General features: G+C 33.8%; 1 protein-coding gene across 1 annotated transcript; it reads left to right on the forward strand.

The window, feature by feature from the left end:
• The first annotated feature begins 586 nt into the window (after window positions 1-586).
• On the forward strand, window positions 587-25,400 carry LOC105275944 (rhythmically expressed gene 5 protein). Its single transcript, XM_011333165.2, has 4 exons — window positions 587-1,565; window positions 16,463-16,634; window positions 17,290-17,382; window positions 22,942-25,400. Exons 1-4 carry the CDS (start codon window positions 1,434-1,436, stop codon window positions 23,349-23,351), a joined length of 807 nt encoding a protein of 268 aa, XP_011331467.1. The 5' UTR covers window positions 587-1,433; the 3' UTR covers window positions 23,352-25,400.
• Window positions 25,401-27,018: the final 1,618 nt, after the last annotated feature.

A 27,018-nucleotide genomic window follows, 5' to 3' on the forward strand; every position in this document is an offset into this window, starting at 1 on the left:
TTTTGTACCTTTTTTTAAAAGATAATTTTGTTGTGATTTCACATATTCTGTGAAATATCTTATTCTTTTTTATAATATAAGAGGAGATGAAAGTACTGTCACTTAAGTTTTTTAAAATTATTAACCTATACCTTACCTGCTTAAAATAAAAATAAAGTTATATTGTTTGCATTTATGCACACAAGTCAATATATTCAACAAGAAAGAGTTTACCACTACTCCCGTTGTTTTTTATCGGAATAAATATATTTTAATTTATTATTTCCAATTTTTCTAGAACCAAAAATACACGTTTTTAGGGGTGGTCAATTAAAATGGGACACACTATATATTATAATCAAAAGTGGACACCTAATATATTATAATAATTAAAATGAGACACCCTATATATTATAATTAAAATAGGATATCCAGTATATTATAATTCATTGAAAGAAAATAAATATATATAATTTATTGAAAGAAAAAGTTGTTGACTGATAAGGAAGTTAAAAGAGAAAAGCGAATTAATATAGCCTAATAAAGGGAATTTATTTTTACATTTCATTCATCGGAATAAATAAATTTTATTATTTCAAATTTCTCTAGAAGTACAAATAAAAATTTTTGGAGACACGTGAAGTTAACCCCCCAACATGTAAAAAAAATAACTTTCTATAGCTCAGTTGATTGCTCATCGTTTGCACATTTCGAATTTTCTTTTGCACACTTCTAATACAAATGTTATTAACAAAAGGAGTTTGAGGAGGTCAATTTCACGTTAGCCCCTAACTTTGATACAATTGCATTAAAATAGTTTTAATCAATAAATTTCCGTTTGCACATCCTTAATAATAAAATTATAGACAAATAAAGTTTCGCGAATGGCTAATCGCAGTTCATCGAGCATCGCATCGCGACGAAGAACCGCAAGTGGCTTTCTTCGACTTCGCATACGTATAAATCGCGCCCGGGAATTTCGGCGTGGCGCCGAATAAAATTAGGAAGACGCCTTTTTTGCGCTTTCTGCATACTTGCGTCGCGTCACCGCGATTTCCTAGAGTGCGTAAATAAAACACGCGTAGCGGACATCCCATGGACTCTGCTCTTCGTATTGACGTATGCACGAGATCCCGGATGAGAACGGAATAAAGTAGGGGGGACCTGATACTTCTTCCATGCAGAGGGGCAACATAAAACGAAGCGGCAAACGAGATTCCGACTCAGTATATGCCAAGCAGCCGATCGATCGCTGTTTGACGAGTAAGATACGAGAGAGCGAGAGGCGAGTTGTTGCTCGGTTGTTTGATAACAATCGTGAGACGAATCAAATAGCGAACAGACAACCGGTTGCACATGCGTGAAGATTGCACTTGTCGAGAGTGTGAAACGTGTGATAGAAGGAGCCAACGAAGAAGAGTGAAGAAAAAAAGAAAGAAAGAAGAAACGCGATAATGATGATAATGACGACCAGTGGTACTTTTATCGCGAAGGTCACTGTCTGCATTCTACTAGGCTGCTGGGTAACGACGCGAGTCACCAGTTCGGCGATACCGATGTGGGAATTTCTCTCGAAGAATGAGAAAGTAAGTAACAGACATATCTCTCTCTCTCTCTCTCTCTCTCTCTCTCTCTCTCTGATTGCATTTATCATAATACGCAAATAATAGATTAAAAAATTAATCATGTTTCTGTAAATTCTATTTTATGTAGAATAATTTAATTTAATTTTTTAAAATAAATATTTAGGAAGCTTTTTTCCACATAAATAAAAGATTACAATGCACTGGCGACCTAACTGGCTGTATTATTTCAAATAGATTGTTTGATACAAGTTGTTTCGGAATTGTATGATTTTATTTTTATTTATTCAAGACTGACGAACTATTTGCATCGACCAACATAACACGACATATACAGGATGTCCCACTTTAACTTTCGCGCTTAAATATCTCGAAACCACGGCAATTTCGGGAAAAATGTTTCAGACAGAAGTTGCAGAGTTGGAAGGGGGCCATTCAGTGGTAGTAACAGATTGGTCATTCGGATCATTTTCAAGGTCATTTGAAGGTCAAGTCCAATTTTTTAAACAGAAACCTATACTTTGTATTACAGATTTTGATTCTCCGTCAAACAGTAAATAACTTTTGTCCGAAACATTTTTTTAAAAAACGCCCTCCTTATCCCGAAAACTCAGGTTCAACCTTTGGCGGACCAATGATAATAACTCGCTTTATAAAAAACACTGAAGTTTTTTTAAGTATTTTACTGTTTACTGTCAGCATTAGCGTTACCCAGTGTGCACCACGTGGAGGTTGCTGATCGGATTTGCACACCTTGTGGCCCTGAAAAGGGCCAGTTGCTTCGCTTTACACTAATCCATGAGATGTTCAAAATGTCCTCCAGCATTTTCTAAACATAATATACTTCTTCTGAAATTACGTACTGCTTCTTAGTGTAAAGCAGAGCAATCGGCCCGTTTCAGGGCCATAAGGTGTCCGATCAGCAACGTCCACGTGGTGCACACTGGGTAACGCTAATACTGACAGTAAACAGTAAAATACTAAAAAAACAACTTCAGTGTCTTTTATAAAGCGAGTTATTATCATTGGTCCGCCATAGGTTGAACCTGAGTTTTCGGGATAAGGAGGGCGTTTTTAAAAAAATATTTCGAACAAAAGTTACTTACATTTCAACGGAGAATCAGAATCTGCAATAAAAAGTATGGGTTTCTGTTTAAAAAATTGGACTTGACCTTCAAATGACCTTGAAAATGATCCGAATGACCAATCTGTTACCACCACTGAATGGCCCCCTTCCAACCCTGCAACTTCTGTCTGAAACATTTTTCCCGAAATTGCCGTGGTTTCGAGATATTCAAGCGCGAAAGTTAAAGTGGGACACCCTGTATATATGATAGAAAGTATATGTATATATGATAGAAAGATGTATACTATAATAATAAACACACATGTAGAGGCTGCTTTAGTTATTCTAAGACTCACAGATTCTCCCTCAACTCTGTTTAAGTAAGTCTATATAAAAAATTACATGAGAACAATTGTACATTTGTTTATTATATAAAAACATGTAATAAACAAATTAGGTAAATATTGACAATAACGGAGACCGCCCCGATGACCTTGACCTTGACATATATTGTCAAGGTAACCCTCCTGATTGACCTTCAAAAGGTTTTAGCCGTCGCTCGTTGTTTATTAAAAAGTTATTAACAAAAGAAGTTTAATAATTTTGTACGAATTTGCAGCTGTCCACGCGAAGCAAGGACATGAGTTTGACATATATTACAAAGATCACCTTCCCGAATAACCCGCACTAGGTTTCACCCTTCGCTCGGTGTTTGTTAAAAAGTTATTAACAAAAAAGTTTAATGAATAGAGCATAATTTTACGATACCACATACGTTTACGAAAGAGTATATTTGATGGAATTTTAGCTTTAAATCAGAAATAGGTTTGGGTTAGGTTATATTTTCCGAAACTGGAGCCCCGAACACATACGCTCGTTTTCAGCCCGCTTCGGCTTTGCCCTTCCCCCCGCCGGGGCCAGATTTCACCGTATAGATTTTGATCACCTGGTACACGGCACGGATCTCGGCGGGGGGAGGGGCTCAGCCCTCCCGCGAAGCGGGCTGAAAACGAACGTATGTGTCCGGGGCTCCAGTTTCGGAAAATATAACCTAACCAGGTTAGGTTAGGTTAGGTTAGGTTAAAGCAGAGAATACTTTGTATTTAACTGTTTGTGCTTTTGGTTAAAGTGAAGAATACTTTGTACTTATATTAAAAGAAACTATTCTATATATTACCTAGATAGCACACATAGTTCTATGAATATTCTTATGGAGTGCAAATGTTCTTAATTTCAGAATATTCGAATTGAATATTCTATAATGATACGTAGAATGTTACAATTAGATATCGTATATTCATAATAAAGAAGAATGTTTATAGAATATTCTTCGTGAACGTTTTTAGAATATTCGTTCAGAACGATTTTAGAATATTCATCGAGTTTATGTATTGCACATTGTGTATAACGTTACAATATTATATATATAATTATATATGGATCTGTATTTGTCTAATATATAATTATATATAAGCCTTGCATCATGTACATATAAATATACATAAACACAAGTATGATTCAGATGCATTCATATATAATTGTATATGATTTTATATAAACTAGGAATATGTGTTTTCGCTCCTCACCGCTATGTGGTGCACGCGTCGAGTTCTTACTCGACGTTAAGATTTAGCCTGACAGTTATATAATAAAGTTAATATACACACCTTGGCATATTAATTTTTTTGAGAATTCTTACGCTTGCGGCACAGAGACTCCCATGGATGTCCATGTAGTTCACGCACGCAAGCAATTTGAAGTTCGAAAACTTCGGATTATAATAAATAATATATTTTACTACTTACATATCTTTAATAATATACAAATATACAGGGTGTCCCGGGTTTTAACCGACAAACTGCGGGAGCATATTCTACTAGTGGAAATAAGAAAAAATTCTTATATCGAATTTGCTTAGAAATGCTTTATTACAAAGTTATAAACCAATATTGAAAAGAAATATGAGATAAGTAACAACGGAACATAGTATAGAATTTGGAAGGTCGAAGATGCTTATGTTATGTGTATTCACATGTATTCATGTTCACTATGTTGAAACGATTCAGTATGATTGTTACTTTCACAACAGTAGCTGTTAGATTTCAATCGTCGTGTGAACTAGCAATTACTATTAGAATGCCAAAAGTGTTTTCAAATGAGGAATACACTGATACTCATTTCGTGTACGGATTCTGTGACGGAAATGCACGAGCTGCCGTACGAGAGTATCAACGTAGATTTCCTAACAGGAGAGTACCAGATAGATTTAAAGCAACGAATTACTAATTCAGTTACTGAGATGCAACAAAATTTTCAGGAATGTCGTACTGTAACAAATTCTGTACTACGTCGATGTCTAGCTTGTATCGATGTGCAAGGACAACATTTTGAAATGCGTCACTAAATCATTGCGTACATAATTTTTATTTTTGTGAAAAAATCCGTTGTTACTTATCTCATATTTCTTTTCAATATTGGTTTATAACTTTGTAATAAAGCATTTCTAAGCAAACTCGATATAAGAATTTTTTCTTATTTCCACTAGTAGAATATGCTCCCGCAGTTTGTCGGTTAAAACCCGGGACACCCTGTATATAGCAGATTCATTTATACAGGGTGTTTCCTAAGTAAGTAGACAAACTTAAGGAGGATATTCCTTGGCTTATTTTAAGAAGAAAAGGTCATATAAACATATGTCCTACACTGCTTTGTTTTCCAAAAAAAGTACATTACTGTTTTCGTTCAATTTTCGTTTATTATAGAACAGTTTGTGTTATTGCAAATGAAACAAATGAAAAACAATAGTAACCAAAAAGAAAAATTATAACGAAAAAGAAAATAGTAACTAAAAAGAAAAATAATAACATCACAGTAACTGCTGAAAATGTTCACCTGCAGCCATGATACACGCCTCAACTCTCCTTTCCATTGATTGACGTACACGCTTAAAAATACTTGGATTGTTACGTATTCTTTCACATCCATCTATTATGCGATTTCTGAGATCTTCTTCATTTTGAATAGGTGTAGCGTAAACTAAAGATTTAAGCTGTCCCCATAGAAAAAAATCCACTGGATTTAAGTCTGGGGATCTTGCAGGCCGCGCGGCGCAGTCTGAAACGAGTGTTCACTTGCGGCGCCGCGAGACCATCCCCACTCCATCCCCACCGCTGTTGACTCGTACTGCAAAAGCACGCTATCCGAAAAGTGAACGAAAACAGTGATGTACTTTTTTTGGAAAACAAAGCAGTTTAGGACATATGTTTATATGACCTTTTCTTCTTAAAATAAGCCAAAGAATATCCTCCTTAAGTTTGTCTACTTACTTAGGAAACACCCTGTATATAAGCATATCTATTTATATATGGACAAAAATTATATATAATTTTGTATAACCAGTTTTGTCTGATTATATATAAAAAAATTTTTACCGGGATGTTCCTAGAATATTTATTGAATATTCTATAAATATGCATAGTTATTATACAGAATATTCGATAGATTATTCTACTCACATTCAAAAAAGATTTATAATAGTGCCATTCGAATGTCCTACGAACATAAGATAAATATATAAGAATGACTTATGGAATATTCCAAATATTCTTCAAGAATATTCTTAAAACATTCATAGGAATATCTTGTGCTATCTGGGTAACGATTCACTGCTTTAAATGACTTTCCTTCCTTCGTTCATATACATATTCGTCGTTTATATCTTTCAATATTCAAAATAAATAACTAGTATATTTTCGAAATTTCTTTTGTTAATAACTTTTTCATAAACAACGATCGACGACGAAAACCTAGTGCGGGTTATTCGGGAAGGTGACCTTTGTAATGTCAATATCATGTTCTTGCTTCGCGTGGATAGCTAAAAATTCGTGCGAAATCATTAAACTTTTTTGTTAATAACTTTTTAATAAACAACGAGCGACGGCTAAAACCTTTTGAAGGTCACTCAGGAGGGTAACTTCTATAATATATGTCACGGTCATGATCATCGGAACGGTCTCCGTTATTGTCAATATTTACCAAAAATTATTTTAAATTGCGATTCTCAATATCAAATACGCTGAGAGAACAAAGTATTTTTAATATGTCTTCATAAAATTTTATAAATTCATTGTAACCTTGTAAAAGATATGAGATTCTTAGCAGATCGGAAAGTTCTGTTTTTAGCAACAAATGAAAAATAAATAAAAGTGGATATGCCTAACTTTACTCAAATAACAGATAGAAATTTACAGATGCCAAATCGATGCTTAATTAAAAAGAATTGTAAAGATTGGTTGTGTTTTGTGTATTTGGTATCGATTCAATAATGGAGGCTAATAACGTGCGTTTTCGACATCTCCTACATTTTTACTTAAAAAAAGACAAGAATACAATTCAAACTCAAAAAAAAGATTTATGCGGTGTATGAAAAGAATGCGATGAACAAACGTACACGCCGAAAATAATTTGTGAAATTTCGTGGTGATTTTTGTGATTATCGATAATACACCATGCTCAGGACAGCCGGTCGGTTGATGATGACTAAATCAAGACATTGATCAAAAATAACCACGAATTACACGACGCGAATGATAGCAGAAATATTGAAAATATCGCAAACAGCAATTGTTGAACATTTACACACACTTCGATACGCTAGTCATCTGTTTCGATACCGCATAATGTATCGGAAAACAAATTGATGCAACAAATTTCTGTATGCGATTTATTGAAGAAACGCAACAAAAGCGAATCATTTTTTAAAGGAGTCGTTACTAAGGAGACAAAAGCTAGAGTTTTAATAACAATGTGAGGAGCAAAAGATGATGAGATAAACAAGGTGAGCAGTCATTATTAACTCCGAAAGCAAAACTTCATCCGAAGAAGGTGATGGGATCTCTGTATTTGATGGGATTGATGGAAGAGAAATATAATATTATGAGCTCCTATATCACACGAGCAAACGATTAATTCAAATGCGTATTGCTCACAATTGCTCACAAAACCGATCGTAAGCAGCAATCAAGCAGAAAATCCAGAATTTATTAATCCTAAGGATGTTGTCATCCACCATGACAACGCAAGATCATATGCTATACATCTCTTTGGCGACTCGGCAAAAATTGATGAAGCTTGATTGAATTGTTGTCACCGTATCCTTCAAATCTTGCACCTTCTGGTTATCATTTGTTCCGGTCTTCTCAAACCTTTGATTTATCGGAAACTTGCAAAAATCACATCAAGCAGTTTCTCACTTAGAAAATTGATAACATTTACATAGACAGAATTATGAAACTACCTCAAAGATAGCAAAAGATTACAAATGGTATAGTTGCATCTGAATATGAAAAATTGTCTTTCAATTTTGTCTAAAAACCAAAATAAATTTAACCAATATATAGATTACCTTTGTGTATAAAATTATTTTTAAAAATATTAAATGTGTAGTAAGCTTCTTTTTAATTGATCTCATAAACAAGACGATGATGCAGCGTATCTGCACAATATTGACTGATGGACTTTCACCATATTTTATACAAATTTATCGACAATATTTCTTAACGATATCCTTACGTGATTATCAAGAGACACGGTAGTGTCTCACGCCAAGTATACGCGCGGCGAGACCGCACCGTGACTCTTTTACGCGAAGCGACGCTTCGCAGACACTCAGATTATTAGATCTCAATAACGGCTGATCCGATCAACTTCTAAGTAGGCTCAATGGATAGCTTGGGTTCGAATTGCATAAGAAAAGTGTTTTTATTTTTCTCCTACGTATCCTACGAACGGAGATATTGCGATGCAAAGTTTGAAATGTCACGATTTTACGATTAAGATACTCCGTTTTCTCCTTGTCTGTCAAGTGAAGGCAAGAGGGGCTCGCGGAGAGATGAATGAAAAAATGTGAAGTTCGCTAATTTCGACGCTAGATGGCTTGAAATGACACGTAAATGTAGAGTCGATAATGCTAAATGCAGTATCGATCAATATCGTCGCATTTCGAATTTTGCATAACTGTTTAAATATTTCTTTAATTTTAATCATCTCTTAATACATTTTATATGGCACGGTAGTTAAGAGCTGATTAAAATCAAAGAAACATTTATAAAGTTATGGAATATTCGAAATATGACGATTTTGAGACACACACACTCGCGCGCGCACGCACGCACGTACGCACGCACGCGCGTCTAGCCACACTGCTACAAAGTCGGGTAGCTGCGCGCCCATAAAGACGGGTTGCTGTGCGCCCACAAAGACACTACAAAATGTGTGAAATCACAATAAAATTACCTTTTTAAAAAAAGGTACAAAAAAACGCCAAGCATACGCGCCCGAAGAACGCGTTCTAAGATGACCTCTATAAAACTAATGATATCAACAAATTTCGCCAATTATAAAAATGAGTATTTATGCAAACCAAAAAATCTATTACATTTATTCTATTTATTACATCTATTATATTTTTATACAACTAAATATTTTAATACATATAAATATTTCAATACAAATAAGTGTTTTTTCAAAATACTTGGCGCTGCTAAACCGAATCATTATGTTAATTGCCTCATTCTCTTTCTTTCTCTCTTGTGAATGCGTGCATGTGTGTGTATGTGTGTGACATTAGAATTAAGCATAGAATAAGTTTAACTACATTTGTACATATATGTATTTCAGCGAAGTGTTATGTAATTTAGAGTGTAAAGAAATTATTGTAATCTTTAGATTATTTAAATACTAAGACAATTATTGAATCGGTTTAGCAGCGCCAAGTATTTTGAAAAAACACTTATTTGTATTGAAATAGTTATATGTATTAAAATATTTAGTTGTATAAAAATATAATAGATGTAATAAATAGAATAAATGTAATAGAGTTTTTGGTTTGCATAAATACTCATTTTTATAATTGGCGAAATTTGTTGATATCATTAGTTTTATAGAGGTCATCTTTGAACGCGTTCTTCGGGCGCGTATGCTTGGCGCTTTTTTGTACCTTTTTTTAAAAAGGTAATTTTATTGTGAAAAAATCGACGTAATGAACTTACAATTAGACTACAGACTGTAGATTGTAACAAGTAGAGGAAAACCGTAAGAAAAGCAGAGCATACACATATATATAATATATACCAAAAGTCTAAACAAGATTATAAAAGCATAAGAAATTTTGTTTTATAAATACTTATATACATAATTTTAGTTTAAACATGACATTATTGTAATGTATTGATGTCAATGACGATAATAATGGCGATAATGACGATTCCTACATTTCTAGAACATTCGATACAATCACTTAATATTTCGGCATTGAACACTATTGATTTCACTTTTCCCTGCTTCAAAGTTGTCCTCTTCCGCTAAAATCTCGCACAACTAATTTGCGAATAGTAACATTTACATCTGTCGGATTAATGACGCGCGCGCGCGCGCGCGTGTGTGTGTGTTGTGTGTGTGATGGTTTACTCCAAACACACTCCAAATATTTCTTTTAAGGTAGATGTCACAAATTTGTCAATCTACATATTCAATCTAAACAAGATTGCTATAACAAATTTGCTGTTTTTTTCTTTTTTAAATAACACATCAGTCTTTAACGATAAAAAAAAAATTAAAAAACCTTATAAAAAGTGCTCTATAACAGTAAAGTGTTGTACATTGATTAATAAAAGTAACTAACTGTCTAACTTTAACTGTCAGTTTTTTATTTGATAAATATATTAAATGAAATATTAGGCTAATCAAACATATGTTTAATGTATTACTGTATATTGCCAATTTCATGATAATGTAAATAGTCTTGCACAAATGATACTTTCGAAGTTGAAGCTTAGATATCAAGAGTTTCGTATTAACCTATTAAAAAACAATTATATCGTAAAAAGTTTAAAAACACGTGTGATTTTACTTTTTGTTTTTATATTAATATATAAAATTATCGTTACTATTATTATTTTATTAATCTGGATCTTAGTTGATCTGGGAATTATAAATCCTAAAAAATTTAAAGAGAATACATTATTTATTATTCATCCAATTTTATTTTTCATATGTTTCATAAATAAAGCATTAGCTATAAAAACTTATATTGCATTTTCAACGTCATCAATCGATAACTTGACATTGACTATTCTTTTATTATTGTATTATATATTTCGAGCGATTTATTATTTATTCTTGACATCTCAAATATCTTCATATCTATTGTGCAGTACTTTTAATATCCGCGGAAGTATAGTTGTGCAGTGTGGCGAACAGTCGTAAAAATCCTCGAAGATTACGATGTGATTACCAGGATTGGCTGACACGGAAAAATAATTACTACTGATGGTTTACCTGACGGTTGTTAATTGTCGCCGTGACACGATAATCGCGTGAATTATTTTCGCAAGAGAATGGTATACAAGAAATCATCAGACAACGTCTATGATTTTGCAAATAGGCAAAATCTCTCTAAAATTATAAAAATCCACGAATATCATCAAAAAATTAGTTAATCTTCATTAACTATTTATTCTCGATTTTTGGACCATGGGACTTCTTAGAAAATTCTTTCCTGCAGATAATATTATATCATTCAATCAAAATAGATTGTATGATTAAATGAATAACAAATACATGGTTTTTTGTTTCTTAAATATACTTTTCGATAATATTTAATTGCATATGTATTATAGAAAAAAGAGAGAAAAAAGAAAATTGCTTGAAAATTTCCGATTATATATTATTGTATTATATCGGCAAATATTTAAGAAGCGCGTGGATCAAAACACATCACCAGATAAAGTAAGATATTAACAAGATGTTAATTAACAACTAAAAAATAAACCGCGCGCATATAGAATAAAAATATTACTCAATATAAACATAATAAGAAATACAACGGTCAAATATGTATAGAATTCAATATAAAACATTATTGAAAACTAACACGCTGTATATTGTAAGAAATAAATTTAAAAAATGCGACCACATGCCCCAGTGGTCGAATTGGTTAAGACACCCGCACGGTATGAGGGGGGTTCGAACCCTGGCTGGGGTGACATTTTTCGTAGTGAATATAATTTATTCATTGATTTATATAGATTCTAATTAGAACAATAACTGTGTTTTATAAGTCTAACAAATCCCGTTAGCGCACAGTTGCTTCAGTTAGAAAGTTTCATGTCTGAACATCGACATTTGCCAGGTTTGATCCAGTAAAATATAAGCAATTTTAAATAAATTTTCTATTACATCGAAATATTCACTTATCTCAATCTTGTCATTTCACATTTCTGCTTGTTATGTTTCCGCGTACCTACGTCGTAACTAAAACTGAAATATAGGCCGGTATTCATAGTCGAATCTTATATTTAAGACCGTCTTAAATGTATCTTCAGATACTCCATAGCCAATGAAATGATCCATACAGCATCTTCAGATAAACTTAAGACGGTCTTAAATATAAGATTCGACTATGAATACCGGCCATAGACTCTTAATTGGTGAAGTCGACATATCCGAGTTATCGAAGGTGCCTTGTACTCTCTTGGCCAAGGTTGTACACGCGCGGTATTTCGCGGTTGCATGCACTAGGAATTAAATGCATGCATGCAAGATTGCCGCAGCAAGTAAAAGCGATTGCATCCGTAATTGCCAAGTTGAAGTTCAAGAGTGCCGCGGCGTATGCAGGATCGGAAAAGTATAAGAAGTTTCTCTCCGGAGTGCAGATCACAGATCAATCTATAAGCAAACTGAACAAAATTTAATTTTGGTTGTATTGGGTCGTCCGGAAAGTTCGTACCGATTTTTAATAGATGGCGTTGGAACATGTCTGAATATATCAATGTTATTGAAAACATACGATTTATATACATATGCTTAAAGGTGACATTTCAACGCATCTTTAGGAAAAAAGTTGTTTGAGATAAATTGATTCGTGTCAGTTTTGTACTCTTTTGAAGATGGAAGAAAACAAAGAACACTTTAGACACTTGATGCTTTTCTATTACCGGAAAGGCAAAAATGCCTCACAAGCAACAAATTCGATATGTTCTGTTTACGGAGAAGGCGCTTTAGCTGAAAGAACCGTACGTAAGTGGTTCGCTAAGTTTAGAGCTGGTGATTTTAACCTTAAAGACCAAGAACGCTCGGGCAGACCCTCTACTACTGATGATGACCAACTCAAGACACTGATCGAGAATAACCCGCGCTACACGACACGTGAATTAGCAGAGATACTGAAAATATCGAAAACCACTATCCACGATCATGTAGTGAAGCTTGGTTACGTAAGTCGCTATGATGTATGGGTTCCGCATAATTTGGCCGAAAAAAATTTAATGGATCGCATTTCCATCTGCGACTCGCTGTACAAGCGCAACGAAAACGTACCATTTTTGAAGCAATTAGTGACGGGTAACGAAAAATGGATCATTTACAACAATGTAGAACGAAAAAGATCCTGGGGTAAGCGAAATGAACCAGCATTAACCGCTCCGAAAGCCGGCCTTCATCCAAAAAAAGTCATGCTCTGTGTCTGGTGGGATTGGAAAGGAATCCTATATTATGAGCTCCTACCACACAACCAAACGATAAATGCAGATAAGTACTGCTCGCAACTGGACGAATTAAAGACAGCGATTCAGGAAAAACGTCCAGAATTAGCTAATAGGAAGGGCGTCGTGTTCCATCAGGACAATGCCAGACCTCATGTTTCTTTGACTACCCGACAAAAATTGTTGGAGTTTGGCTGGGATGTGCTACCTCACCCACCGTATTCACCAGACATTGTACCTTCAGACTTTCACTTATTTAGGTCTTTGCAAAATTCTCTTAGCGGCAAGAATTTCAACTCTTTGATCGTCATAAAAAACCACCTTGAGGAGTTTTTCGCCGAGAAACCTAAGAAGTTCTGGGAGAATGGAATCTTCCAGTTGCGTGAAAGATGGACAAAGGTTGTGAAACAAAACGGTGCATACATAAGACAATAAATATTTATCGACATAAAAAAATGTTGCCTTTGCATTTTCCTTCAAAATCGGCACGAACTTTCCGGACGACCCAATAGTTAAACAAGCAAAAGAAACCTAGCGAAACGCAATTTTGGTAGACGAGACGAAGTGGCAAAGAGAGAGCGCGGAATGTGTCACAATGTGGACATAGGAAAAAAAGAACAAATATCGCTGCTTCCAAGTGTAGAGACGTGTGTTTCTAGCGTGACGCTGTGTGTAGTCATTGTCTTTCCGCGCTAATTCGCCTGCAGCCGAGATAGTCCCGCCGTTCATCTCCGCTTTCTCTCAATTTCCGGAATCACAACGGAAACGGGACAACGATCCCTCACTGACCACACGCGCCGAGATACATCAGCCAGCAATGGTAACCGCGCTAGAACGCGCATGAAAGGGAACATTAGCTCATGTTAGTTTGGAATAAACATGCTTAGAATAACTGCAAACACACAGAATAATTGAGGTGTAAAGAAAGCGAACCGCATGGAATGTAAACGAAAGTATCGTATTCAATAATAAAAGTAGATATGCACCAAAGGTATCCGATATTAAAATTAGAAGAAAAATACAAATGACTTTGAATCTTTATTTATAATATCGTTTTACAAAAATATTTTATTTACAATTTCTTCAAAATTGAAATTTTATTAATTTAAGCAAAATTATTAATTAAATTGAGTTAAACTTTATACTTAATAAAAATATACATATATTTTTATTATATATCGCTATCTGTTTTTTATATTTATTTATTTAATTTTTGCTATTGTTGAGAAAACTAGTTTAAACTTCGCGCTAATTCTGCCCAATTGTCTCGGGAAGATTCGGGCATCAAATATCGATAAACAAATATCGGCACGATGAGACGCGTAGCGATGTATTCGGCCTTTTTTCTCACGCGACCGTTGTAGCGAGCGAACGTACTGAGCGAGCGAACAAATAAGTGGATCCACTGGCGGATGGTTACTGGCGAATAGATTACCGATATAGAATTAAGGCGGATTTGTGCACAGATCTGAAAAACGAAAAAGGCGACTGATATCTGGAAGTCACGGAATCAATTGGATGAGTAGAAATTTTTCTTTAATTTGATTTATGAGATTCTTTGCTTGAACAAAGCATTGGCTAATGTTGTATCTTCTTTTCTTGTGACTTTGAGGTTCACACGTATATTTTCTTGCTTATTTGTATGTGATTGATATATAATTATTTGAAACTGTTTGAATATATTGTTACATATTTCTCGTAATTATATATATATACATTTTCTTTTGTTTATTGAAATACTGAACACATTTATTTATACCTTATCTCGCACATTTGTAAAGGGAAATAATCAAATTTCAACAGCTATAAATATCAAAGTAATACAATAATGCAGAATCAGATGGATTAATTATTTGCAAAATCATCAGTCATGTATCCGTGTCAAGAAATGTCGAAAGGTAAACGCGCCCAGCGGGAATGGCTTGTAAAAGGAGCGCAAGATATGAAAAGTATCGTTACGCACACAGAAATGTGATTAGAAATTCTAAGATCGCACGTGCGCGTCATCGATGCCATCCGCAGAAGGAATCATTCGCCTTCTTGAAGACATTGTTCTAGTTATCGTCATCATCGGCGTTAGCGGTATCAGAATGACAACCGGTTTCACGCGACCGGCGAGATTTATACCGGCGAAAAAAGGCGCGTGTGTAACGCGCGTGTATCACGCAATCTGATACGTGATAAACGAAACGTCGTATCGCGCATACATATTCGTTGGTTATATTATAACTGAACATCACTCGCGAGTTTCACCGAACGCGATCAGCATACGACAATGCATCCTGATTGTAAGGCGCGCACGATGCTGCCCGCACCTTTCCATCTTTCTTACTTTCTATATTCGACGACGTGACATAAAAGAAAATGCGGACACGATTTATTACGGAAATTAATTAATTAAGAATTTTTTTAGTGTAAAAATCGATAACTTGAGTCCTTCAAAAAATATTGTATTAAGTTAACAATGATATGATTCACGAATTGAAGTATGAATATATCGCAATCACAAAATACAAGAATAATAATTTTTAACTACTAACATACTAATTAGTATGATATATTTTTTAGCACAATTTCTTTGTGTATTATTTCACAATATATATATATATTGAGAACTTTTCTTGAAATTCGATAATTTTTCGAAATAATTCGTCGACGTATATATATAATATTTCCTTAAATATTAAATAGTAAAATTCACGAAGAACTATTTATTTTGAATAATGTTATACCTCTAGAAAATGGGTTGGATCAGGTTTTTTAGGGGATACAAGGAAAAGGGCTTCACTCTTCCCACATATTCAATTTTATCCAGTTCTATACAGAAAACTGTTTTGTTTATAACTTTTTAATAAAGACTTGTCTCTCTTAAAAATTTTCATATGTTCCATTTTCATAATACTTTTATTAATTGCTATTAAAAAAGCTTGAATTTTCGTTGGAATGGAACTTCTAGATATTTACCATGAAGAAAATATTACAACTGAAGATTGTATTTGATAAGAATTTAATTTTATTTCTCATTCTTTTCTCATGTTTTGAACTTATTCTGTTTCAAAATGTTTATTTCTTTAATTGCGTTCTCAGATATTATCAGTAACATTTTAATGAAAAGCGATTTCTCTTCATTTTCCATAATTATTCCAAAGATATCGCATTTCGAGAAGATGCGCAAATTTACACGCGCGGTTCTTTCTTTTACGAGCGAACACATGTACATCAGCTCTTCGCAAACACGCTAGATCAACGTCCGTTACAAGTAGGTCTTAAGTAAATTCTCTTTTTCATTTCAGATGAGTTATCTATACGGATTATTCAGCAAACAAGTAGCGCGTTACTGTGCCGATTCATCAAGCCCGGACTGCAACAAGAACCTACTTATATCTGGAGTGCGCAGCCTCGCCAACATGGACGACAATATCCTTGATAGGTTGGACCCCTATCAACGCGGCGCCAAGGAAATGAGTAAGGAAAAGTTCCTGTCCGCTTACAGTTGAGATTTTATGTTTTAATATTTGTTTGATGATGTTTCCCAATCAAAGTATGATCGGACAAATCGCATACTTATAAATACAAATCAGGAATTTCGTTGATATTTAACATCACTTTAAGACTATCACAATAGGTTGCTTCAGATCATGACTCAAATCATTAAAGTCGAGGAATCCTAGTTACACTGATCACCATTTAAGAACATTGTACGACGTGTGACATATAAGGGGAAAAACTATTTATACTTACATATATGTAATATATATATATATATATATGTATATATATATATATATTATATGCACAAATTAATTCCGTAGTTTTTTGAAGAAATTAAGCCTTTATTATAAAACAATAATAAGCATGTCAATCTTCGAAATATCCGCCATTATTTTCTAATACTTTTTGTCCATTTATCGGGCGAATCTTCTCTCGAAAAAAAGAAAGTAAAACTTTCTTCGAAATTTCTGCAATTTTAAATTTCTCAATTTCTTAAAAAAAAAGTATGAAATTAATTTACACATCTAATATAATGCTATAGTATTATGTACTTCTGTGAGACGGATATCCATTAGCGGAATACGGTACAATGCGATACTCAAGCGACTTCGTGATATCTCATTTACAGTTTGGCGCGCTATGATTGGAAGCAGCAGATTCTCGTCGAGGATCAGCCACGATAACGATGAGTCCTACTTCACGACTGGAGCCGACTTATCAGGTGGGTATGCTAAAAGTAATCAAGATAGTTATTCGACAACCTTCTATTAGCGGCAATAATCGTTAGAAGAAGTTTTACAGTTCAAACGCAACAATCCCGAAATTCGAGATTGTTAAATTGTTATTCTATAAAATATTAATTTGGAAAGTATCAATTAATCCCGCGAAGACCAATTTACTTTATAATAAAATATGTTATATATTATCATTATCTTTTATATTTCGTAATACAAAAGACATTGATATTCTTAAGAGAGATTACAATTCTAAGTTTGCTGTGGAATCTGTTAAATCGTATACTATTATTATAAATACCAATATATTATTTAAACATCGTTTCGTAAAAGGGAGTACATTGTGCAACATTCAATGATTTATTCGAACCTTTGTCTTCAACATATAAAACTTTTAATTGCAAATGCCACTGTATAATGTAGCATATACGCATGTCGCGATGAAAGGAACATGCTACGAAGGAGAAAGGAATGCAGGACACGAATGTGCCACGCGAATGTTGCACTTCGGCTTATCAGGAGAAACGAAAAGCGACATAATTTATTATAGCCTTGCCCTTTTCTCATTTCGGAAATCTGTCTTGGATAGCGCGGTTTTGCGAACGAAAATTTCAGTGCACCTTACTCGAGAAAGTTCCAGACGCAGCTTTAATGCCGTTTACACTTCTAGAAAGTCTTCCTTAATAATAAATAAATAAAAATAACCAATAAATCCACGCTTCAATTACCCCCCTCTCTCCTCTCTCTCTCGTGTACATGTGCGTAAACTTTTCTTTTTTCTTTTTGAAAGAAAAAGCGGATCGTCACATTGCTTCATTACACCAATTTAAAACTATTGGATCGATTTAGACTCTGTGAAATTGTTGAAATCATACTACATTGCTCATATAATCCCAGACTGAAATCAGACTGAAAGATGTACTAACAATAAATAATAGAGCGCAAAACCTCCCAGAAAGTCGCGTTCTATAAACCAATGCAAACTTTCATCAAATGAAGTTAAGATATATAAAATATATAAATAATAAATTTATATTTATTAAAATTTAATTCTTTTTTAGACTTGTGAGAAGTATATTTTTATACTTTTTCTTTTATACTTCTTTTGAAATATTAGATATTCTTTTTAAAAATGTTTGCTAATTTGTTATCTGACATCAATGGTTGTCGATGAACGTAATTTCAATCAATGTTAGGAAACAATATTCACAAAGATCCAATGATCAATAGATAGGTCACCTAAGGAGGTCACTTTTCTTGATGTTACTGATGAGGGTCTTCGCATTGGCGCATCAAGATAGCTTTCACATTTTCACTCTGTGGCCCATATATCTATACAAAGTATATGTACATACACAAAGTCTTCTACGATTACTATTACATATTTTAATAAAATATTCTGCAGTTAATATGAGGCAAAAATTCTCATACCAAAACTTCAATAGGTTTCGAGCTATAAGCTTTTAAAATCGACCATATAATTGGTATCGCGTGGATTTACACGCTCAAGCCCGCATCACGATGTATGCATGCACACAGAATAAATAAATTTTACTAATACTAACTAATTTGTGTCAGTATCGCGCTAATAACTGTAGCATGTGCAGTAGTTTTACGAACTCAAAACGTAAAATCAGTTTATCTGATTATCAATTAATCGGCTACCGAAAAATCATTATCAATTAAACAAGAAAAAAATAAATAACAAATGAGTAATCAGTGTGCATATGTATCTATATATATACCTACATACGTATATACGCGCGCGTATATATGCACGTGCATGCGTGGATACTAATAATGCATCGACATGCGAAGAAAGCTATAATACATGCGTAGCGTGCAAGCGGATATGTTGCACTCATAATTTCAGATATCTATCAACTAATTATCAACGCATGTACCAGATAGTACATACGTATAGTGAAATCGTATCAGAAACATTCTATTAAAAGATGTCGATTATATTGTACATTTCTCAATGCATTGCTAATTCAAATGACGTGTAACGTTTTCTTTTTTCAGCCCCATTCGCGATCGCGCTAAATTATACAAAAATACGTATACATATATTTCTATACAGAGTAAAACTTCATATCTAGCATTTTACTTTAATGTATCCAAAGTTTTAATCCAAAACTATAATATGTTGTTTTTGGATAGAAGGTACATAGGATATAAGAAAAAAACTGTTTGATTTTAAATAGACAAGTGTTATGACAAACAAAATTTTCGGTAGAAGTTATTTTTCTTGAATTGTGATTGACATGATTTATGAAGGTCCTTTGTGTTTTTTTCTTTTACACTGCGGCCATCCATCTTACTTACGTGTGTATCTATATGCATGTACACGTATGCCTATCCTCACGAGGGCAAATTCCTGCACGTTCTTCAGCTTGGGATCCTTGTATCCTACAAATCGATGGCATTTGACTAGTTGTCGGAAGTGAGGAGAAGGCGTGTTGACATGCAGATATTCGATTTCAAATTATCATAATGTGGAGGTCGCGTTTAGCAATAAATATACGGGTTCAGATCGAATGATGGCCATTGAGCTAGTGTGATTATCACGCACAAGAAAGTGAGCATTCGTTCTCGTTTGTCTTGTACTCTTATGTATGTTTATCCTGTTTAGAACGATGCTACTTTTTTGGTATGTCATGTCAAATAACATGAACGCATACTATACTTGATAGGATTTTTACGGTTATAAAAGAAAATCAAATATTGAGATTCATACGGAAACAACACAAAGAACAGATTTCCTTGAGACTTGAAATCAAATAATAATATTATATTATAATATGTTAATACATATATTTATATACAATTACATTATTATATTATAATATTAATTATAATTGATAGTAATTTAATATATTTTATATTCAGACGCACACACACACACACACACATACAATCTATTGTTATCATAACTACTAATATAATTATTATTAGAAGTTTCTAAACTACAAATAAGTTTCTAAAATCCTTTTTTATGAAATTCATTGCTTACTTTCATGAAAAATTAAAAAGAAGAAAATAGGACATCGAGATAATTGAATCTTGTCAACTTAACGCCATTCGTTGAATTATAAATTTCGTCCTCGTAAAAACTTCAAGGTTTGGATGCGATGAAGTCGTTAAGCCATTTCCGCATGCCATCCAATGTGGTCGAAAATACATTGTACATTTTCTAAGGCACGTTGTCTCACCAAAACACGTAATAACCCGAGCAGAAATTTTAGAAGGGTTCTAATAGGGACCTAATAAACATGCCCTAACACCTGATTAGGGTCTCATCAGGTAGTCCTTGTTGGGCCCCGACCATAAATGTAACGTCGAGAATTAAAATTGCCTGATCAGGTTTTTCTTATTAGGACCTTATGACTGCCCCTTGCTGTGCCTTACATTTTCTAATAGGGTACTGGTAAGGGCATCAGTAGTGCGATTCTCGTTATTGATAGTTTTCAGTATCGTTAACTATAGAGTCTTTAGAACATATACTACTAGTATATGTTCTAAGTAAGAGTCCAAAAGAAGAGAAGAATAAAGTACCGGATCGGTTTTCCAGATGGTTATTTGTAAGGTGCTAACCAAATGTTACTTGTGAGAACGTCACGCCTGACCTGGCCATCTATCGGTCACTTGGTGAATCAGAGGCGGGAAACACACTGTGTTGATTTTTGTCTCTTATTGTTCCATAATCGAGTACATTGAAATGTATATGATATAAAAATAATTAATACTCGCAATTAAATAGAAATTACTATTCTTTCTACATTAAGTATATAATTTCGAATCAATTTATTAAAATACATTTTTCGTTTCTGTGGAAACGTAAAAAATATATCATTGAATTTTATGTGTGATGACCTTTATTTTGCAAGTACGATAAAACAGTTCTTACTCTTTAATCAATTTATTTTGGTGTTTAATATAATTATAAAATAATAATATAAAATAAAAATGGTTTTTGTTGATTGGCTGAAAAGATATCTTTAATATGTCTTTATGCTATGTCGGTAAAGACATCATAAAAAAGATGACGAAAAGATATCTTTTTTACGTTGTCTTTTTCGGTAAGATGAAAAGATATATGTCTTCCAGACATCTTTTCGCTTTGCCAAAAAGATAACTTATAAAAGACGTCTTTCCGCTAACTTTTAGTATTATGTGCTGTCTGGGTAGTGACAACCTGTGAGTGTAGTGAGCGCTTTTCTCCAAGATCGTGTCTTTTCTGTCGCTAGTTATCGATACCGAAAATCGATAACGAGTCGCACTACAGAGTAGTATACAAAATGATAATTTTCAAGATCTTACAGTTCCAAGTAAAATGATCAGGCTAACATTTATCAAATCCTATAAGAGGGAAATGATAGGGATAAGGAAATCAGGCTCGTGTAAGAAATATCCTTATAGGGCAATGATAGGGATAAGAAAATCAGGTCCGTGTAAGAAATACCCTTATAGGGCAATAATAGGGATAAGGAAATCAGGCCCGTGTAAGATATACCTGAAAAATGTTTTAAAACGTAACTTCTGTTGCGCACCGGATCAGGCAAATGTCGGGAATGTCTTATTAGGACATACCTTACTGCTTCCTGATCAGGCCCTAACCATACATAGGGCATACCTGATTTCATTTCTGCTCGGGAATCAAAAGAAGTAATGTTTGGCGAACATGTGGGATTTTTCTCCATCAAAATGAGTATGGTAGAACAATATATAGACTTATAATAATTATGCATAATATTATAAAATATTAATACAGAATAAAATAAACAATAACAGAAAATGTTTTACAGCTATGCTGAGAATATGCTAAATATCAATTTTAATTTTATCTTATATTCTGTTATCTTAAATAAGTAAATTGTATGTATTTTGACTTGTAACGAATGTTGAACGTGAAGCTTATTTGTTGTCATTATCGAATCAAATTCTGAAATTATATTAATTGCCTTGCTGGGCACATTAATTAACTGGCACATTACTTCTATTACTCCAAGTATTATATAAAAGAATAGTACAATATCTGAATTTAAATAACTTTATCATTTCTACAAAAAGATTTCAGAAAATCTTTTATGCATATATATTTTCATTTTATACGCACGTGTGCGCGCATGTATACTTATATATATTACACACGCAGTGGCAATGTAAAATGCGAAAAGTTCTACCGCTAAAATATAAAAAATTTTCTTATAATCATACTCTCCAATGATCATGCATGTACCATACTTTTCTGACTCTTATTCCAACAATAGACAATTTTTATATATATACTTAAAACTATTCCGATTATAAAACGCGAATGAGACACATTTGTGCATACTTATACAATTTTAAGAAATCCATTTTGATTCAAAACGATTCAAATCAACTACAAGATTTGTTCCATGCACATGCTTCCTGATTTCCATTGCGTTTACGTAAACCGCTCTGTTATTCAATTCTCAATAAACTATTAGACCAATTCTCGAAATCGAGTGGTCACGCCGATGCGTTTACTAACAATCCATCTGCTTCTATCATTCCAGCTGGTAGTGGCAGCGAAACAAATGGTCTTGCTGAAGAGACTGTGGTAAGCAGCGACTATATAGCGGAACCGAACGAACCATACTTGACAGGTCCGATGGTGATCCGGGTATATCCGGATGGTCGACCAGTTCCGGAGGACAAGAAGCGTCCATTGCCGAGAGACGAGGACGTAGATGAGCTCAGATACTCTCGCTTGCCGTCCGTGAAAGAGATTGAGGACAAAAGTGGCAGTACGTTGTACGGAAAAGGCACGATAGAGTCAGCGACGAGGCGACCGTCCTTCAACGTTGCAGTCGACAGAGATCGGCCATTGAAAGCAAGACGTCTTTATGGTCTTGGCAACCCACTATTTTACGATAGAGCGATACTTCGAAGCGCGATGAACAATCGTAGAGTTCGCTACTATTAAAAAGAATCTTTTATCTTGTCAAAATGGATTGCACACGTTATGCCTACTGTTCTGTATCGAATAATATAAGATATCACGCGGGAGGAGCTGAAGGTACAAACAGCATTAGATCGCTGTACTGCAGTAGATGACGATGTTAACAGTAATCGTCTGTGGAAATCATTAATTAAATTAATGGTTGCCACCAACGCACGTTTTATTAATTTATTTAGAGTTGCGTATTTGCAAAGGGATTATGCAATCACAAAAGGAAAATTCTCATTCATGAGATTTCTTGGAACATCAAGACTGTAGGGCTACGAGAGATAAAATGAAGAAAATGTAAGAGAACGCGATCTAAGACTTTTGTTTGAGAATTCGCATTTCACATGTAACCCGCATACATCGAAAGTTTGACGATTGGTCGGGAATTAGATTCCTAAAATGAGAGCGTTGAAAAAAAATATGTACATATTCGTGTCGCTATCTGTGTCACATACGAGTAGTCACCGACCATGAATATCATGTAGTTTTCACTTATTTATTCATTTGTTGTTTTGTCATTCATTTGTTATTTATTTAATACTCGATGTGATTGTCATAATTCACATGCGAAACTTCTGCAGAAAATGTCGATGAGATTTCACCGAAGTTTAAACTACAAATGTAGTAAAATAAACAAAATTGAAAAAAATTTTAACTCGAGGATTGTTAAAAACTAGCAAATTTTTTGTTTTTTAATAATTGATATGCTATATGATACTTCAGCAAAATAGTGATTAATCATAAATTTTTCTAAATTTTTATTCTGTAAACAACATTGCCCATTTAGCCCTTCGCGAATAGTAATAAGAGAATTAAAATTTTAGAATATTAATAAAGGATAGAAAAGTTCCTTAATCCTTTCGTCCTAAATGGTACACATAAGTATCAGAAACATATATATATTTATATTTATAATTATAACCAGGGACGAAAGAGTTAAGATAATATATATTTGAATGTTTCTTCGTGTTATCCATTGTCTTGATTAAGTTTCTAAATGCGAAAGTCCGTGGCTAAAACTATTCATAGCCATCTAACATAGTGTTGCGCGTATTTTGACAACGTAAAGTATGTTCAATTATTACTCCATTTGATTGGGTATTGCTCGACTTATGTTAGATCAAATGAATAAACCAAATGTGTTAGACCTTATGATCAAAGATCAGAAGGTTAATTGTAAATGTACGTCATGCTACATTATTGAGTGTTGCATACATATGACATTAACATTAATAGTTAAGATATATACTTGTAGAAGAAGCTATAATATCAGTTTTGCTAAAAAGTTCCGATAAAAAGTCCATTTATAAAGAAAAGTAATAATCTCTAATAATTTAACTGACTCTAGCCATTTGTTCAGCAGCTACTAACACTCAATATATCTTACTCTCCTAACATTTATTAAATTGATATTACTTATTGCTGTTCATTCATTTGTGGCTCAAATTTATATAAATTTAGATAATATCCTTTAACATCTTCTCTTTTTAATATGTATGTATTCGCCATTACTTCCCACGTAAAGGAATTAATATATCTCGTTGAGAAATACAGTGATTCGTATACTTAATAAAGTTATATTAATAATTACTATTATTACGAAATATGCTATCATGTTAATAGTCAAGAAATATTTCACTTGCATTTTAATGTACAGCTTATTGTCGGAAATGTCTGATTAAAAAAAGGAATAATTGTAAAAAGTAATACTTTATTAAAAAAGAAATCTGTATTACACGCATTTACACATTTACAGTACATGACAATTACGATTATTTTTTAGATTAATGCATATATTTTCACTTTATAGATAAACATATAAAGATATATTTGGGACGATTAATTTTAAATAAGATAATATAATAAGGTAGAACTAAAGTGTGATAAAATATAGTGCATATTATACATGTGTATTTATATTAATGTACATATTTGAAATGTGAGATTATATGACAATAAGACAATGTGATAAATTAAGATTAACATATAAATGTATGTGTAGATATATATACACATAATAGATAATATAGCGAATAGTTATATACAGGGTGTCCCAGACTTACCGAATTATTCAGGGTAGACTCCTGACGTTATTCCGAGACGAAAGTTCCTCTGGCAAAATGTCGAGAATGGCGTAGTTTCGGCGCTGTAAAGGATTGAAGTTTACCAATCCATGTACTGAATTTTCCTGCGTTCAGGGCGGATCGAAGAAGCCTCACGGATCGCGCACCTATCAATTCGATCGAGTGCATCTTAATTTTTCGCGACTGTTCACTGCGTGTTTCTATTCACTGCACAATGGTCCTGTAAGCACTGTTTCAATGTCCTGTTCCTGTAAGCACTATTTCAGAGTCAAGACCTTGCTGGCCAGTTCACACGCTTCGATCCATTTATCCGCATATGTCTCGTTAAACGCACTTCCGTGTACGTGTGCGCCAGTATTTTCGCGCGTTACCGTTCGCCTTTCTGCGACATCGGCAGTACGATCGACGAGAAAAGACGGACCGATCGCTTACCATATTGGGCTGCGTTCGGAAACATCACCCGAGTGCCCCGGTGTATCATTTTATCCTTGTTGTTCATTCGCTGAACAACAAGGATAAAATGATACACTGGGGCACTCGGGTGATGCTTCCGAACGCAGCCTGCACGAAATTGCGATACATAAGGAACTGTCAAAACATACGTGAAGTGTGGCGCGAAGTGAACAGTCACGAAGAATTAAGTGCGCTCGATCGAATTGATCGAATTGATAGGGCCTTTTCGCTGTTCCTGAACGCGGGAAAATTCATGGATTAAACTTTAACCCTTTATAGCGCCAAAACTACGCCACCTTCGACATTTTGCCAGAGGAACTTTCTCGGAATGACGTCAAGGGTCTACTCTGAACTGGTGATTCAGTAAGTGTGGGATACCCTCTATATTTTTTATATAAAACGATAACCATCGTGTTTAAAAAAAGCGATTTTTGCAAAATATAATCTATTTTATATTACAACTGTTCATTAATCTTTTCATTATAGGGTGAGGCAATAACTATTACCACCTTAAATATCTTCAAATTTATAAGATCCAGAGGAAAATTTATGTAATCAAAATTATACGGTACGAAGGAGGCTAACATATGGCGATAATAATTTTTGTCCTGGTGGAGGCACTTCGGAGATATCAAGGTTACCTTCATTTTTTTAAATGGGTTCGGTATGTTTTTTTTCCATAATTTGATAGAGGAACTTAAAACAAGTTCAGAACTCATGACACATAATTATTGAACAAGATTAAATGTAAAAGGAAACGATAAAAAATATGTTTTTTATATTAAATGAAACTTTATGTTATTTTATTATATGACATTTTATCTCTTATTTTATTATTAATGTTTATAAAAGGTGTTCGAAGTAATGGCTATTACTATCAATGCAACACTGGATTCTTTTGATCACTGATTGGTTTGCTCTTCTAATAACGTCGGGAGTTATTGACGCACAGGCTTCACTGATCCGTTGTCGCATGATTTGAGGTGTAGTTGGTTCTTCTTTGTAGACCATGTCCTTTAGGGTCCCCCATAAAAAGAAATCCAGTGGTGAAAACATTTCGACAAAACATACTGATAAAGCGTCACTTCGTACATCTTTTAAACGTA

The sequence above is a fragment of the Ooceraea biroi genome, chromosome 1 (genome assembly GCF_003672135.1).
Source record: "Ooceraea biroi isolate clonal line C1 chromosome 1, Obir_v5.4, whole genome shotgun sequence".
Taxonomy (NCBI): domain Eukaryota; kingdom Metazoa; phylum Arthropoda; class Insecta; order Hymenoptera; family Formicidae; genus Ooceraea; species Ooceraea biroi.